The sequence below is a fragment of the Chelonoidis abingdonii genome, chromosome 26, assembly GCF_003597395.2.
Source record: "Chelonoidis abingdonii isolate Lonesome George chromosome 26, CheloAbing_2.0, whole genome shotgun sequence".
NCBI classification, from domain to species: domain Eukaryota; kingdom Metazoa; phylum Chordata; order Testudines; family Testudinidae; genus Chelonoidis; species Chelonoidis abingdonii.
Window position 1 is genome coordinate 12,453,138 of NC_133794.1, and position 18,612 is coordinate 12,471,749.

At 45.0% G+C, this 18,612-nt stretch overlaps 1 protein-coding gene across 1 annotated transcript; it reads right to left on the reverse strand.

The window, feature by feature from the left end:
• Positions 1–6,046: 6,046 nt before the first annotated feature.
• Positions 6,047–14,466, reverse strand: LOC116828508 (keratin, type II cytoskeletal 4-like). Its single transcript, XM_032786811.1, has 9 exons — positions 13,909–14,466; positions 12,791–13,005; positions 11,284–11,344; positions 10,534–10,629; positions 9,198–9,362; positions 8,658–8,783; positions 7,153–7,373; positions 6,920–6,948; positions 6,047–6,818 (listed from the first exon to the last, which is right to left on the reverse strand). Exons 1-9 carry the CDS (start codon positions 14,464–14,466, stop codon positions 6,466–6,468), a joined length of 1,824 nt encoding a protein of 607 aa, XP_032642702.1. The 3' UTR covers positions 6,047–6,465.
• Between the last annotated feature and the right edge of the window lie 4,146 nt (positions 14,467–18,612).

The following is an 18,612-nucleotide window of genomic DNA, read 5'->3' on the forward strand; positions in this document are numbered from 1 at the left end:
AAACTTCCCTCCCTCAAGATTTAAAAGTATCCTGTCCCCTGACTGGTCCTCTGGTCAGGTGACAGCCAGGCTTACTGAACTCGTTAACCCTTTACAGTTAAAAGAGATATAAAGTACTTCTGTTCTATTACTGCTCCTATCTGTTTATGACAAGGGGGAAGCTGCAAATGACCACAGGAAGGGGTTCAAACCACTAATGGGGGAGGAGAGGAAAGGAGTGAACAAATAATGAATGAAAAACAAGTCTAGGATGAGTTTTTTAAAAAGGAATAGAAAATAGTGATAATTAAAGCTGATCCAAATATGCCCACTAGGTTTTTGTTTGCAGTGTTGGTCCCAGGATACGAGAGACACAAGGTGCATTAGGTAATATCTTTTATTGAACCAACTTCCTTTGGCCAAAGAGACACGCGTTTGAGCTTACATGGAACTCCTCTTCAAGTCTTCAGAGCTCTGTGTAAGCTAAAAAGCATGTCTCTTGGTCCAATTAAAGATATTACCTCACCTAACTTGTCTAATTATTTTTGCATGACATTTAAAAAAAAACAAAACTTCAGGCATTTTTCCAAATTTCCTGAAAAACTATTGTTTTTTTGACCAAAACCAATCATTTCCATTGTTCAGAAACTGTATTCTGCAAAGCAAACAAACAAAAAACACCAGATTTCAAAAAACAAAACCCCAAACTGAACCAAAATGTGAAACGTTGGACAAAAACAGAATTTTTACCAACATTTTTTCTGTTTCCAGTTTTCATCAAAAAAAGTTTTAGAAATAAAAATTGTAATAATTCCACCAGTTCTACTGATAATGCGAACAGGGTAAGTCATATCATGGTAGATATAAGCGTTGAACTAATGACAATGATAAATCCAGTACTGAAGCGTTAAAAGAGAGGAGTTTGTTTTTTTAATAAAAAAGGAAAATCAGAGTAAATATTATACTAAGAGGTGCAATGATTCTTTCTTCTTTTCCAGTTTCTTTTGTCTGCATTTAGAAGGTCAGATCTTTGAAACCCGGGTCTGTCTTGTTTTATGTGAATAAAGCACCTGGCTTTGAGGTGCAATGCATACAATATAACTCACAGTGATGGTGATGATAATTAACAGCATCTCTAATTCCAGCTGTTATGAAGAATCCTCCCAGCTATGTGTCACTGCAGTTAAATTAGTTTTGACGCAATGGGATTCCCCTTAGTGACATAATTATGAGTCACTGGGCCAAACTGACTCGAGTTATACCAGTACATTCCTGACTGTGTATGCAATATTGTTTATCTTTCCTAGGAGAATTTCCTGGTAAATATCCAAGACTCTCATCTGATGTCTTTGTATTGCTAGGATACAAGTCCTGGATGCCAGTATAAAAGCCTATCTAGATACGCATATGTTTCTACCAGAACCGGTTAGGAAATCAGATTTTAGTCCTGCAAAAAACTGAATTTAAAAAAAAAAAAATCTTAAATTGAAGTGAACAGACAAAATTTTGAAAAAGTTTTATGAAATAAAATTATTTAAAAAGTTTTGTTTCAGGTCAAGCGAAGTGTTTTGTTTCAACAAATTCAAAATGTTTGGTTTCAATATTGTCCTTTGAAATTTTAATATAACCTAAATGTCCCCTTGCTAAATCTCAGTGTGGGGGGGGGGTTTGGCTAAGTCCCAGTCCCAAAAGAAAGCGGAAGGGTCAATGGGAAATCAGGACCCTGAGACTGACAGTCCCCAGGAACAATGGGGAGAGGACTATGCTCCAGGTCAGCCTGACTGACAGGGCAGGCAGGCTAATCAGGGAGTCAGGAGGCCGGGGGGATCTTGTCCTCCCTGTGAGACGGAATTGCCTGGGTCAGTGTGGGGCAGAGCTAAGGAGAAAGGAGGGGCCCAAGCTGAGCTGAGGAGAAGGGCCGGGCCAGCCAGAGGGGCCAGAAAAGCAGCCCAGGGAGCAGGTCAGTGCTGGGAGCAGAGTCACAGAAGCAGCCCAAGGAGCAGACCTGTCCTGGGAGCAGAGCTGCAGCAGCTAGAGCCAGAGAGGCCAGAGAAGCAGCCCAGGGAGCTGGAGGCAGAGCAGCAGCCGTGCTGAGGCAGAATGGAGCTGGAGCTGGGGCTGGAGCCATCCGGAGTTGGGTGCAGTGAGCAGCTGGGGAGAGCAAGGGGGACCCTGCGCAGAGTGCCCAGCACAGGGAGATGCCCCCAGCCAAGAGGCTCTGCAGGCCAGACTTGGAGAGGGATCGTAACCCCAATGGGGGGGGGGCAATACTGGGAAGATGGGTCCTGCCACCTAGAACCTGAGGGCATGTGGCTACCGCCTAAGCAAATGTCTGACCCGCGGCGTCCCTGCAGCACAGCCAGGACCTGGCCAGGGGCCTGGGACTTGTGAGGAATGGACTGTGAACTTCCCTGACATTCCAGAGATGCTGCTTGTGATGTCCTCGTGCCACAGAGCTGGGTGACGGGGTTTTCCTTTCAGTTTTCCCATTTTTTCCTATTTTTTTTAATTGGTTGCTGTTTAATAAATTGTATTTCCTTTGAACTGTGGGTGATGATCAGTGGGTCAGGGAAGCATCCAGTGCAGAGAGAGCATCCCAGAGTGGGGACACCCTAGCCCCTGCCTTGAGAGACCACAACAAGGATGGGGGTGAAACCCCCCAGGAATCATGGGCCCAGCCTTGTTGGGGTTACGAGGACTCAGCCACACAGAAGAGTGGAAGGGGAGCCCTCGAGGTCAGGCAGGCCTCTGGGTAAAGGGAGTGGGAGCGTGGACTCAGATCCTTTCACCACCCATTCCACCAGGGTTGTGTATAAGCCAGGAAAGTTCCCCACAATAGCGGGACCATTCCCCCGCTTACATAAAGTACATTTTGAAACAAAAAAAAATTGTTTTGATGTGAAAAATTGTAAATCTTTGGTCTGAGAATGTCACAATGGGGCATTTTGACATTTTCAGAATGTTTTCTTTTCCCCCATTATTTCTTCCTAAACAAAAGCCATACGAGCAAAGTTTGCTTTAAAGCATCTTTGTTCTCCCTCCCAAGGGTTGTGGTGGAGTCACCAGCCACTGGCAAATTTTAAAGCAAGATTGGATGCGTTTTTCTAAAAGTTGTGCTGTAGTTCAAAGAGGAATTAATTCGGGGAAGTTCTATGGCCCGTTTTATAGAGGAGGTCAGAATAGATAATCACACAGAGGTCCCTTCTGGCCTTATAAGCTATCAATCTATGAATCCCCACCACTAATCTGGTGGCTTGACAGAGACCAAATCAGTGCAAGTTAGAGAAGCCCCGGGGCTGCTTTATTTTGCATCTGGCTGCCTAAGGCCTCAAAAGGACTGATCCAGCAGTTGCGGGTTACTGGGGAGTAGAGACACCTTTGCCGCATCCAGTTGCGGGTTACTGGGGAGTAGAGACACCTTTGCAGTATCCATAATGCCAGAAACAAGGGAAGTTGGGGTGTAGAGGTGCTTTGGCAGCTCTGTGCCACAAGGGGATTTCCCTCGGCAGGAGAATTCCTTTACTAGCTGGTTACGCCAGCATATTGGTGCATTTGCACTGTTAGGCTATGTCCACACAGCAGCTGGGAGGGGCGATTCCCAGCTTGGGTAGATGTACCCGCACTAGCTTTGCCTGAGTTAGCACCTAAAAATAGCATTATGGCCGTGACAACTCAGGTTAATTGCCTGAGTACATCCTTGAATGGCTAGCCTGCCCTCTCCCCCTCCCCAATTTTTTTTTCTTTTTGACAGCTAAGGCTCTTCTGCATTGACATTTTCCACAGAAACAATTTGTGTTTTTGCCAAAATATTTCAATTTTTCATTACAAAAAACTGAACTGAAACACTTCGTTGCAGGTCAGTTTGGGCATAATCAAAATGTTTCACTTTGACAAACTGAAAAAAAAATTATTTTTTGTTTCAAGTCAGTTTGCCATTGACTTGAGCTACTGCTGTGCCTCATGGGAGCTGCAGTTCAGATGCTTCATGCCCCCACATTTCTCTTAAAGCCAGGCTTACTGACTGGACTACATCTCCCATGATGCACTCTGCCATACAGGGAGTACTTGTGGCACCTTAGAGACTGACAAATTTATTTGAGCATAAGCTTTCCGATGAAGTGGGGTTTAGCCCACGAAAGCTTATGCCCAAATAAATTTGTTAGTCTCTAAGGTGCCACAAATACTCATTCTTTTTGCTGATACAGACTAACACGGCTACCACTCTGAAACCTGTCTACCATATGGGTGATTATGTGCTCAAAACTTCCATTCATTATAGCCTTTCACTGGTGACATTTACCAACATCCCCATCCTGCTGAGAGGTAGGCTGTCAGAAGCTCTGATTGATCCTCTGCAGCCTCATGCCCTCAGAGAACTGGATGAGTCCTCAGGCTCAATCAACGCGGTGCATCACAGGCAGCCAGCCCATCGAGGAGATTGGACACATGAGGCACTCATATGACAACTGCCACCAGGCTCTACAGCAGCTCAAGTGGGACATACAATAATGTCAAACTGAGGCAAAACAAACCATCTCAATTTGGGAATGTCAAAAACAAAACGTTATGAATCCAAAATTTTTGGAATTTCCCATTCTGCCAGAAAAAAAATTTTTCAGCCTTTGGCACCAATTCAGGACTAAAATAAATTTTGAAATATCAGAATTTCCCACTGGATGAAAATTCCAATGTTCAATCAGTTCAAGTTAAAACTAAGCTGGGATTTCTTCAGAAATATACCTATTTATTGCCCTTTGAAGACTAGAGAGATTTAAGACCAGAAGGGACCTCTTCTAATCTCCTGCATGACACAGGCTGTAGGATTTCACCCCATGATTGCTGCATCATTCCCATAACTTCTGGCTGAGCTAAAGGGTACATTTTAGAAAGACACAGTCTTGGTGTCCATGTGACGGAACATCCATCTCTTCTCAAGCTGTCCCAATGGTTAATTACCTTCTCTGTTAAAAACATGCACCTGAATTCCCGTGCATCTAGTTTCCGTTTCCAGGCATTAAATGTTTTTATGTCTTTGCTAGACATAGTGAGCTTCAAGCTCCCACCTTGCACAATGTGCTGGTGATAATTGTTCCACTGACACTTCTCTTTCTCTGCTCAGAGGACTTGTGTCTCAGACTCAGTAGCATGTGGGTCTTGCCTGCTGTGACCACAGTAATGTTGAGACCGTCACCACTGTAACATGAAGTGTATCTCCCTTGATTTCAGTGGAGTCACACTGGCATAATACTAGCATAATGGAAAACTAGGCCCAGTTGCTGTTATTTCTTTTCAGCTCCACAGTGACCTCAAAAAAAAAAATGCAGCAGATTCAAAGTGCCCTGCGTCTAGGAAATGAACCCTATGTCAATAATTTTAACAACATTTCAGAACACACAGGGCCAGACTGTAAACTGGCCCAGGTCCATGGACTTCAAAAGACCTTCACTGATTTGCATTAGCTGAGAATTTTGCCCAGAGTATCGTTTTATGTCTATTTTTTAACCAGAAGAACAGCTCTTGCTTTTCATTCAGGATCCTGACCACAGACCTTGTATAAGAATAATGACACATAGACATGATCTGACTTGTCTGCAGTTTATTGAAAATGGTCACGCCCCAAGAAAATGGGACGCCCCATGAGTAGGAAAGGTAGGCAAATGGTGACAGTACAGTATATTCTACATCACAGAATGCTTTGCAGTGAACAGTTTGCTCTGTTATCTTTACAATAAAGGCACAAATACATCCGGTGGAATCGGGTGCAACTAAAGGAGGATGGAGGATGAGTGGAATTGGTACCCACTTGTTTATGGTGAACATTGGTTAGAGCCTGTCTTTGGATACCCAAAATAACAAACCTGCCTAGTCGTTCCTTAAGGGGGAAGTCTATCGTGTCTAGATAGCCACACAAACATTTCTAACTCCTCGACTCAGCTGAAGGTGGATTATAATTTTTCCGCACATTTACCGCAACTCTGACCTATTTGTAAAGCACGCAAACAGGAGATGCAAGGCACAGTAAATGCAATAGCACCCAAGAAAACAGCCATTTCAGAAGAAGCGCTAGGAAAAGAAGAGGAAAGTTGAGTTTTTTACACATTACCCCTTGACAGCCACAACAGCCAAAAATCTACAGCACACCCAGAGGGGCAGAGGTCTCCCTCCTCTAAATCAGCTCGCTGCTTACTGATATCCTCAAGTGATGCTTTACTTTAGAGGGTCTTATAACATTTAATCGGTGGGTGCATTTCAACTGACACGGACATTTGGTTTAAACCCTGCAGGTGTTGCTGCCAGGATGACGCGTTGCTCCCGCCCTCCTTTTGGGGAAGATGCGGTCAGGATCAGGTGGTGTTTCAAGTGTGTGGGCTGTAAGAGATACAGTTCGTTTCTTTTCTGGATACCAGAGTTGGGTTAGGTGGGCTGTGCTGCTGCCATTTGAAGATAAAAAGATGCTTCTTTCTTTCTGGGGCCTGGCTCCAGTGCTCAGTACCCTCCCGAACCGGATTTGGTGGAGATAGACGTGGTGCTTCGCCGTACGACCGAGGAGGAACCGCCGCTGGAGCAGATGCCGCTGCCACCACCTACGTAGCCTCTTCCACTTCCAGAAGAGAAGCCACCACCTCCAATGGTTCTGCTGCCGTATCCACCACCACAAACGACAACTCCGCTTCCGCCGCTGAATCCTCCTCCTCCACCGAATCCACCACCACAGATCCCTCCTCCGCTTCCGCCGACAAATCCTCCGCTTCCACCGCCAAATCCACCACCACAGATGCCGCCTCCACTTCCGCCACCAAATCCACCCCCGATGACTCCTCCACCTCCACCAACGACAGCTGCAAGAGAAGCACAGGGTCACCCCATCAGCGTAAGGACAGCCCACAAACCCCAGGGAAATACAAACAACATATCAACATGAAGACCACAAACTACTTACAGACATTCACATGGCCACCTCCGGCTATCCTGTGTAGGGAAAGAGACATAGGTCATTCACCCAGGAAAGCAGGTCATGCTTCCACGGAGCCCTGCTCATTTGAGAACTTCCCATCCTTAGCACAACGGATGTTGCTAAGTATTTATTTATTTCCCACTTATAATAGCTCCTACCAGCAAATATGGCAACTTGAAACCATTTGAAATACAAATCCCAACAGGCAATGCACCTACCTGGACTCCTCTCCTTCCAGCAGTTTCCTGTACATGGCGATCTCGATATCCAGGGCAAGTTTGACATTCAGCACATCCTGGTACTCTTTCAATAAGTTAGCCAGATCCCCCTTGTCTTTCTGCAGGGCACGTTCCAGCTGATCCAGTTTTGTCCTAGCATCCTTGAGGGCCAACTCACCCTTCTCCTCTGCCTCGGTGATGGCACCCTGCAGCTGTGCGATCTGGAAAAGAGGAAAGGCAGTGTCAAATTTCCACTCTAGACCTTCTTTGTCATCGGATTCACCAAAGCTACGTGCAGCTGGAAAACGGTCTGGGGCATTGCTGAAAATTTCAGTTTTTCATTACACACACACACACACACACACACACACACACACACCAAAAAAAAATACTGCCCCAAATTCAAAGTTTTGGGGTTCCACCAAAACTTTTTCACCGAAAACTTGAAAATTTCCAACAAAACTGAACACTTGTTGTGTGTAGGGGTGGTGGGGGTGAGGGAGGACCAGTTTCCACCAGCCAGCAGAGTGAGTATCAATGTTCTTGCTTTAAAACTAAGGAAGAGCAGCAGAGAAGGGTAGTGACTTGCTAACACCATGTCTAGGGCTCAATTGCCCCAGCTGCCATGCGAAGAATAAGGAGAAACAACACACCTCTGCCCCCTCCCCTTTACTCTCCGGCTACAGGGGATCCTCATCTGACACGCCTTGCTGCAGGAAAGCAGGTGGAGGACCAAAGAGCCCAAGCTACCCCGCCCAGTAGTCGTGGGCTGGAATAGCTTAATCTGCTCATAAAGATTACATTACTCCATGAAAAGGGATGAACTAATTTACTCCTCACTCCAAAGTGAGAGAAGCGTTGCATCTGGCTGAGTCACAATTCAGTCTCTGGCCAGCAAAGCTACCAACCCCAATGCATCCGGCACAGACTATGAAATCTATTACCGGGGGAGTCCGGTAGAACCCGGAGTCAGGCATCTCCCAGTTTCCTGTTCAGTCCCCTACCCACTGCACCATCCTTGTAGCTCATTCGCATGCAGTAATCTAACCTGGGACACCAAACTAGGCTGAGTGATTCGACACCTATGATTTTCTAATTCACTGCAGAGGTTTTACTGGGGAAGTGTTTTCAAGCCAGTGTCAAGCCTGGTTTCCATCCATCAGGCTGTCTCCACATTGTGTATGCATTAGCAGCCTTGTGTGACTCAACAGCCCCCAGGAGAGCTTGGCTCTCCATTCCCCATACCACCTCATAATACAAAGTGCTGAGAGATGGAGCCCGCCAAGGAGGCAGATGCATTCCAAGCAAGTGCTGACTCTCAAAGATCTGTAAATCTCAAAGATCTGTAAATTTCACTAATTTCAACTAGCATCGGTGGTTTTAGTAGGTTTCAGTAGGTGCCATGCCTGCAGGCTGCAAAAGAGCTTCCAGAACTCTGCTGCTGCTCCTGGAATATCCCTGATCCAGCCCCGCACTGATACATATAAAAAGTTCCCAAGCCATACCTGCTTCTTCACACTTTCAATTTCAGCCCGCAGTCTCTGGATAACCCTCGTTAGCTCTTGGATCTCCATCCTGGTGTTGCGCAAGCTGTCCCCATGTCTTCCAGCTGTGCTCTGCAGCTCTTCATACTGATGGGCAGAAATAAAACAACCGCTGAACCACATATCGCTGATACCTACAGAACACTTGGTAATTGCTAGGCAGCTGCTGTGCCGTGTCTGCTGCCCATCATACCGGCCTATAGTGTCTCCTTTAGGTGCCTACATAGATGCAGAGATCTTTGGGAAATACAGTATGGTTCTCTGCAGTGTGAAGGCCCCATGACCCCATTCCACATCTTTGGTCCTATTCAGAATTCCCAAACAAACATGAACCCTGGATCCCCTTGGGTTGTGTCTAAGAAGGGAGCTCCTGCCTGGAAACCTATAGCTCTAAATATTTGCTTACTCTATGTAGTTCTTCCATTGCAACTGAGCTGTATTTATGAATCCGCTGTGAGCAATATTCCGCATCCACGTATCTTTAGCCGCTTGATTACTTACTCTAGACTGGTACCAAGCCTCTGCCTCAGCTCTACTTCTCTGAGCGATCTCCTCATATTGATTTCGGACTTCCTGAATGATGCCTTCCAAATCTAGATGTCTGTTATTATCCATGGATACAACCACTGACAAGTCACGACTGATCGTCTGCAACTGAGATAATTCCTGCAAAGCACCAAAACATTAGTCATCTCTCTCCTGTATCTTTCATTCATGTTATTTCCCATCTCTGCCCCTTTTTCCTATTCTCCAGTCTAAAGACGACCTACAGAGATCTGTTTACTTCAATTTAGAACAGACATAGTCTGTCACAGAATAAACACAGCTGAGAAGGAAGAGATCTTAAAGAAATGAGGGTGTTACAAAAAGGTCCTTGACCTGTTTCCAAAGTCACCGCGATTATGATAGCTGATCAAAATTCTTAAAGGAAAAACAAACAGCCTTGTCGCAAAAAGAAAATTTTTGGTGGCAAAATTGCATTCTTCAGTTGAAACTGGAAAATGAAAAATTTTGCCTTTTTTCCCCCCACATTATACAAAAATAGAAAGGAAGGGGTGGGGAGAATGTGGCATATTCTACAAAAATAGATGTAAAAATGAGAAATCGGTCCTTTTCCAATAAACTCCCAAACAGAAGCATTTTGGAAATTTGTTAACAAATGTTTCCCTGTTTCCCCACCAGCCTTGGTAATTAGACAGCATGTCAGCATTTCTGAACTACATGAGTACTGGGCTACTTATTTCAGGAAGTCGAAGCCAAAGGGTGAAAACTTGGCCTAGTTAAACTCAGTGGCAAAAGTGCCATTGATTCATTAGGGCCGCGGTTTAACCCAATGTCTGAAGTGCTATACAGTAAGTGCCAAGAATTCTTGAGGCCCTTCAGTGGCAAAGCAGAGACTAGAACTGGTCCCCAGCCTTGAGTTCAGTCCATTTGTCGGTGGCTACAATGACCAAACATGGTTGCTTAAAGTTAGGCTTCTTGATCCATATTTACGCTCCAAATAAATGGGCTGATTTTCAAAAGCAAGGAGCCCCTATTGACTTCAGCAGAAGCTGTGGGTGCTCAGCAGCTCTGAAAATCTGGCATCCCAAAGGTGATTTCAGGTGCCTGGCATTTGGGTCCAGGTTAGAAATGAGTCAGTCTCTATCTGAATGGAGTCAGACTTTCTGGCACAAATGTTTGCAGTAGGAAAAAAAAAATCATTGTCAGTTTCCAACATCTCTAGCCATCACCCAAGAGAAACCCAACCCCAGTAGCTAATCAAAGTCAAGCCTCTTTGGAAGGGACCTACATCACCCAACGACCAGTTGCTCAAGGGAAACAGAAGACTCCTTACCTCATCAAACACAAGTCTCAGGAAGTTGATTTCATCAATCAGAGTGTTCACCTTTGTTTCCAACTCTACTTTAACCATGTAGGCATTATCCACATCCTGAAGGAAAGATCAGAGATACTGTGAACTGTTTGATCTCCCATTGGGTATCATTGAGCATGGCAGAAATAACATCCTATGTTCCCTTTCAAGCAAGAGCTGTTCTGCTGTTGGGGCATCAAATGTAGCGCTCAGAAAGATGTGGGGGAAAACAGGACCTTCAGGATTACTTATGTTATTATCCAGTGCAATAAGACCAAGGTGATGTGGCATAAAGTCATTCGTTCACACCGCTACTAAGGTTAGAATGTCCTTTCTTTCTTTCCTCTGTTGCTTTCCCTTCACCAAATATCCCTTTGGAGGATTTTGTGGACATTAAGGGGAGAAGCTGAAAACCTGACTTGTAAGGCACAAAAATGTGTTAATTTTTGTCAGGCACTCAGATAGCCCTGTGGTGGGCACCCTAGAAATACCTTCGTAGACAGACATTCTTCTGGGCATCTGACAAATTCAGTTACCCAATCACAAATGGATATTGGGCTGTAACACACAGGTGGTAGCAGCTCGGGGATTTTGGTGCAGGCCTGTGTGTAACTGGCATTTTTTTCCTTCTAATTATGCTTTTCAATGGTTATATTTTCATTGAAGACAGAATCTCGCTGAATCTCTGTTTAAAGCTTCCCACCTCGTTCTTTAGTTAGCATCGTCGCTCACCTTCTTGAGCACCACAAACTCGTTCTCAGCAGCTGTGCGCCTGTTGATTTCTTCTTCATACCTGTTTCAAGTAAAGAGACAAGCTGGGTTTTTTTGAGTTTTGCTGCTTCCGTCACCAGTAAAAGAAGGCTAGACTCACCCAAGGTTCAAATCAAGTCTAATATCAAATAATCCAGATATTTAAATCACAGCACCTGTCTAAATCTCTGTTCTCATCTCCTTCTCTTCCCCATTTTACTACACCAAAGGTGTGCATCTGATTGACCCTTCATGCTGTATTGCCACTAACTCCTTCTTGCTAACATTCAGATGGGATCCAATTCATCTCTACTACATCCTTTGCACCTTCAGATACCTCCTCAAAACACACTGCTTTCTCAAGGTCCACAGCCCATCAGCCACCCTCTTAAGAAAAGAACTGCTGTAACACAACTGATTCACACCAGGATAAGAAGGAACATTAGAACTCAGGGCTTATTATATGTTGTGACAAAGCTCCTCCTCTACCTTGGTGGGCCCTACGCTTATTGGCGGATTTGCTTGCCTCACAGAATCACCTTGTGGGTCGTGAAACAGCCCAGAGATCTTCCCCTCTGGTAGAAGCCACAGTCCAGGTCAATTCCTCCTGTGTTTGATCAGGAGTTGGGAGGTTTAGGGGGAACCCAGGCCTACCCTCTACTCCGGGTTCCAGCCCAGGGCCCTGTGGACTGCAGCTGATTAGAGTGCCTCCTGGTACAGTTGCACAACAGCTACAACTCCCTGAGCTATTTCCCCATGGCCTCCTCCCCACATCTTCTTTGTCCTCACCACTGGACCTTCTTCCTGATGTCTGATAACACTTGTACTTCTCAGTCCTCCAGCAGTGTGCCTACTCACTCTCAGCTTCTTGCACATCTTTTGCTCCCAGTTCCTCACATGCATTTCCTCTCCTCTGGCTCCCTCTGGCCTGACTGGAGTGAGCTCTTTTATACCATCAGAGGGGCCTTAATTAGAGTCAGGTGCTTAACAGCCTCACCTGACTCTTAGCAGGTTAATTGGAGACAGGTGTTCTCATTAGCCTGGAGCAGCCCCTGCTCTGGTCACTCAGGGAACAGAAAACTGCTTATCCAGTGGCCAGTATATCTCCCTTCTACTACTCTGCTGTTCCCAACTGGACTGGGTCTATCACAATACCTATAAATGGAATGAGGTAGGTTCTTTTCTTAAGTAGTGAATAATAATGTTTCTCTGTTCTTGGGCTTTATTTTCAAACTAGAGATGGGAATTAGCAGTCCAATTCCCATTGACTACCCAGGGTCAGGTGCCTCTCTGCCATTTGTGCCTTTGAAATTAGGCCATGTTGGGATTTTCAGCCATAGTTGGTATCAAAGAGTTGATGCAAGGGGAAAACTAGCCCCTGCCCTTCACGACTGAAGGCACAGTAAATTGATCAATCGAGTTTGCTATAGCTGTAATATGTTTTAAATTTAATTTAAGGTTTTGTTTCTTACTCTTTTAATGCACTTACTTGCGCTTGTAATCCTCGACATACTGCTGCATGTTCTCCAATTCTGACTGCAATTGTCCTCTTTGACTCTGGAGTCCATCTAGCCTTCTCCTCAAGGTTTGGATAAAATTCTCAAACAAGGGTACTAAGTCCTTCCTAATAATTACTCCACCTTGCTGTTGTAAGAGTTCCCACTTGGTGACCAGAACTTTATTTTGTTGTTCCAAGAATCGGACCTGAAACCCAAAAAGCAGATGGATTAAGTATTCCCTATAATACTTGGAAGAGCGGCACTACTCAAGGATCCTCCTGCATTGTGCAAACAGGAGAGTTCTTTCTCAGTTGAATGGTAATATCGAAGGTGGTCAAAGTCATCAAATTTGAAATGTTGATGACATTTCAAGATATGGATGGCATTTGGGGATTTGAAACCAAATAGCAGAAAATTTCAGTTGCATTTTCATGGCATTTTCACCCTGTTTTGCAAACGCTTTGAGCTCATTGAAATGTTTCAACTTTTTGAACATTTTAGAACAGATTTTTGCAAAAACATTTCTGACCCTTTCCGCTCACTGCCCTCCAACCATCACTTCGCAATATAACTTAGGACTATTCCATCAAAACTCAGAATGGCAACCAAAAAGAATCTGAAATAGTGAGCTCCATCACTGAAAACATTCTGGGACAGATCTTGAGCTAGTGTAAACTGTCCTAGTTGCACTGAAGCTGAGGATCTGTCAAATTAGAAATCCTAGTTTTCCCCTGTAAATGGGTCATTTGATAATCAAATTATATTAATAAATAGGTAGCATTTGACAGGAGGCCATGTGGAAAGAGAAATTCACAATAGTAAGACCAGCTAGTGAATGCTAAAGATGTTGTGATGACTTGAACGTGACTTTTTTGGAGCATCCTACAGCTCAAAGCCAAAGAGTAGCTTGGGGTAGCTGAATCCATGGCAAGGCCCATGCAGGAGAAGCTTTTGATCTCTCTCTGTCTCTGGATGATAAATTCTAGCCTATTTCTGATCACTGCTCAGTTTTCCTTTCTTACCAAAACTGAGATGGAAACACAGAAACCATCCTTTCTCCAGTGCACAAAGCCGTTCAAAGTGCCCCCCTACTGCCCTGACTTCTCACCTTGTCGATGAAGCTTGCAAACTGGTTGTTGAGGACCTTGATCTGCTCCTTCTCTTGAGTTTTCACTTGTTGGATATGAGGGTCAATATCCACATTGACCGGCTGCAGGAGGTTTGAGTCAACTTGAACGGGCTGGATGCCTCCAGGCTGCCCAGGTCTGCCAGGTCCAAAGCCAGGCCCAAAGCCAGGTCCGAAGCCAGGTCCGCCAAAACCGCCCACTCCTCCTCCAAAGCCACCCGCTCCTCCTCCAAAGCCACACGGTCCTCCTCCAAAGCCGCCCGCTCCACCTCCATAGCCGCCAAATCCACCACCAAAGCCACCACCTCTGCACCCAAATCCTCCACCGTAAGAAATCCTTGTACCTCCACCTAGATTATGCAAACTCCTGCTGCCAAACCCTGCACAGCGTCCGCCACCTCCAAAGACCCTGGAGGAGGAATAGGAACTGTAGCTACGCCTGGCTCTGCCCCCCCCTACTCCACCTGCACCAATGGCAGAGCATGAGCTGTAGCTCCTTCTGCCACCTCCAACGGACTGAGTGCATGGCTGGAGATACATGGCTGCTCCTTCTAAACAGAGTGGAAGACGAAGAGAAGAAGAGTCACCGTTTCTGTGGTGCAAGAAAATGAGTGCAGAGTGAAGGGAAGTGAGTCCCTCTGAATCCAGTGCTGGGGATGCTCCCTTTTAGCTGCTTCGGGAGATGGGCTGGGCTTGCATGGGCGTGACAGAGGATATGATCTTATTGTGTTCTTGAGCTTGATGTGGTTGACAGATTTTGATCTTCAATTGGCCAATGACCCTGCCCAGTTACACGCCCCTGCAATGCAGAAGGGTTCAGAACAAAACATGAACAATGTCACATATGCCCCCTGGTAACTCTCTCTGACTAAGATGCCTTGCACTTTTTTAGGGTGTCTGAAATGATCTCTCTTTAAATGATGCAGTGAATCATTCATTCGCCCCTTATTCTGGATGGGTACCATTTATCTGTATCTTTATCTGGAACTCACCTCGTAAAGCCCCATGGCAGGCAAACGTTTTAGGGGATGCCAAATAATAGCACAGCTTTCACAATTCCCCACACACACACCCCTATGATTACACCCTAAATCTGCTTTGTCCATGGAAAATTGCCTTTGGCTTCTGAGAACCGGTTGCCCAATCCAAAGAGGGAGCTGAGCATATTGCAATTGTCTCATTAAAATAAGACTTTTACCAGAGAGGTGAATTTGGGCTTTTCATCCCTGAAGCTTCCTAAAAATCTCTTGTAATGGGAGCTTCTGTTACCTTAATTCCTGCAGAGGTGAATCCTAGAATCTGTAATGCTAGAATCTCCCGATTATCTGGTATCATGAATAACATGGGTAGCAACATGGATGAGAAATGCAGTGATCAGCAGGGAGAGCAAATCCCCCTGTCCTCTGTGTTGTTCTGAAGACTAAAAACAAATAAGCAACACCAAGAAGCATCCATGGACACTCACGATACATTTCCACTGAAATAAAAGCCCCGAAGCATGGCTGCAGCTGGCCCCGGTCAGCTGACTTGGACTCGTGGGGCCTGGGCTGCAGGGCTAAAAATTGCTGCGTAGACACTCGGGCAGGAGCCCAGGCTCTGGCACTTTCCCCAGCCCTTTGACTATACAGCAATTTTGCAGCCCCTCAACCCAAGCTCCGCAAGCCCCCGTCTGCCGACCCGGGCCAACCGCAAGTGTTTAATTGCTGTGTAGACGTATTCAGATGCTAGGGTGAGGAGTGTGGACGAACAACCAGACAGAGAACTAGATAGGGAGAAAAAGAGATAGCTAAATAGGTAACAAATGATAGCTAGCTAGAATATGCCTGGTTTTAAAAGAGCCATGCATGCCTATGTTGCTGTTTAGATAATAAACAATACAGTTGTTGAGTACTGTAAATCAGCTGGGTAGCTCATATGAGAGAGAGAGAGAGAGAGAGAGAGAGAGAGACTTAGAAACATATATAAAAGCGTCACACAAACATCATTTTAATAGGCTGAATACTATTTATCAAATACACCTGTTGATTGGGGCCGCCCTGAGGGGGGAGCAAGTGGGGCAATTTGCCCCAGACCCCTAGGTGGCCCCATGAGAATATAGTATTCTATAGTACTGCAACTTTTTTTTAATGGAAGGGGCCCCTGAAATCGCTTTGCTCTGGGCTCCCTGAATCCTCTGGGCAGCCCTGCTGTTGACTAGTTTTGCCAACTTTTATTCAGCAATTTATTCAATGAATTTCTTTCTGGACAGCCAACCTGCGCTAACAAATAATAGAAGTCAGAGGGCAGAATTTGTTTAAACCACCATTGGAGTCGGGCACCCGGGCACTTTTGAAAAACCCCACTAGGCACTTATCCTTAGGCACCAAAATACCTTTGCAAATGTGGCCTTAAGTCCCTGACGCACTCGGGAGCCTCTCATCGGCTTTCACAGAGTGTGAACTAGGCTCCTAAAGGCCTAAGTCCTTCGGAAAATTGGATGCCTGGGTCAAGTTTTGAAAATTTTAGCCCAGGTCTCCACGAGAAAAAGAGCAGAGTGTGTCTCACTCCTTTGTAACAGGCTGCATCTAAACACAAAACACTGCCATCCCCGCAGTGAGGAGTGGGCCTGGTCCCCCTTTGAAGGAACAGAAAACACACAACAAGCCACAACCAATGCATTCTCCATACAGGACACGCACTAAAGCACTCCAGTTTTATTGATCAATCTAATTCACTCTGCTGTGGTGCACAGTAGTCAGGTTGCATGGAGGTGCTGTGTTCCTGCAGATACAACCAGGATGCTTTTTCTCTGGCTTCTCTGACAATTGCCAAATACACTATCATAAAATCTCACGGCCCACGACAGGAGGGGAGTTGTTAAGTCAGCTGAATGCCGCTGTCCTAATTTCAGTCACTGCATGCTCTCAGATAATGTACTTATTGAGTAACAGCTCTGTCTCCAGCCAAAGGCAGGCAATTAAAGCATGATTTTATCATCAATCATCCTCATCCAGTTCAAACTTGATAGACAGTCTGAGCTCCAACTTCGCAAACCAAAACATCAACATCATTGTATCAGCTGTGCTGAGTATGGAGAAATGGCCAGGCAGAAGTGCTGGGAAAGCGACTTGCTTCTTCTTCATCTGTCTTTTATGATAAAGAGGCGAAACAAAACTGCATGGATGTAACCAAAGTTTGTTTGAGTTAACTGTGAGGGAAAACTTATATTGTCTTGTAGTATGTAAGTAGCATTGTCTCAACCAGATACCCTGAGTTTCACTTATTCCCACATTTGCTGTGCAACACAGCTGATTGGACTACAATAGACATCTAAGTAATTACATAGCCCTGACCACTAAACCAACCAAGCATCTCACTAGCATGAATGGCTTTAATCCTCACAACTCTCCTGGAAAGTAACAAAATATCATCCTCATGGGTGGGGGGAATGATTCCGCAGCACTGAAACCGAAATATTTCACCTATTTGTGCCAAATTCGCCAAATTCTTTTAGCTGGGGGGGGGGTTCTTTAGACTGGGGGGGGGTACTAGAAAAAAATAAATATTCAACATTCCACAAGATGTTTGATCTTTGTATTTGAATATGATCTTTCGATGCTGGAAATTGTTCCTTTTCACTGGACTTTAAAAAATTTAAAAAGATTTTAAAGAGCTCAAAATCCAAAAGGAAACATTTTATGTTGGTAAAGCCAAGAAGGACTATTTTAACCCACCAAGTTGTTTGAGTTTCTTCTTCGTCTAAATAACGCAAGACATGCAGAAAAAATGTTTGTTCTGGGTTCACTAACACTCATTCCAAAATTCCCGCCCAATCCCTTTGGCATTGCGGCACACCAAAAAAATTCATGTCCCACAGCTCTAATCCACTCAAACTTAGGTCAGACCCCAAGCTGGCGTTAACTGGCTTTCTCATTCCTGCTACACTAGATACACAACTACTTTGCCACTGTCAAAACAGTAGAGAATGGGGCCTTAATGTAACTGATGAATGCACAGCATCAAATCTCGTTGTGAGGAATGCATTCCTTACACAGTGAAAGTGTCACTCGACACATAATGACATTCGCAAGTGCAAAAACAGGTAAGCTTCTGAAGGATCAATTCCATGGCATGGCCCATCATGCAGTAATGCTTTGGATCCAAAATATTTGTTACTCAATAACGCTGGAGAATATTCAAAGGCCTTTTGCAGAATGGAGATTTTCATTGCCAACCAAGAGTTCCACTGTTAAATTTCAGCACAAACCCAGTGTACTCACTGCGGCCACCTAATTTTATATACATTTCACATATGCTGCTTTAGCAACCTACTGCTCTTTGCTTCCATGACATCCAAGCACAGAGCAAAAACTGCCACTGATTTAACAGAATAGCAGGGTCAGGACGCCCCTACTCAGCTACTGGAGGACTTACAGTTGCTTAGGCAGACAACAACACTATAACAAGCCCAGAAAGCTGAAGCAGCCAGTGCTGGCAAGGAATCAGTGCCAGTAGGAGTATCAGAGGGGTAGCCATGTTAGTCTGGATCTGTAAAAGCAGCAAAGAGTTCTGTGGCACCTTATAGACTAACAGACGTTTTGGAGCATGAGCTTTCGTGGGTGAATACGTGCGTGCATCCGACGAAGCGGGTATTCATCCAAGAAAGCTCATGCTCCAATACGTCTGTTAGTCTATAAGGTGCCACAG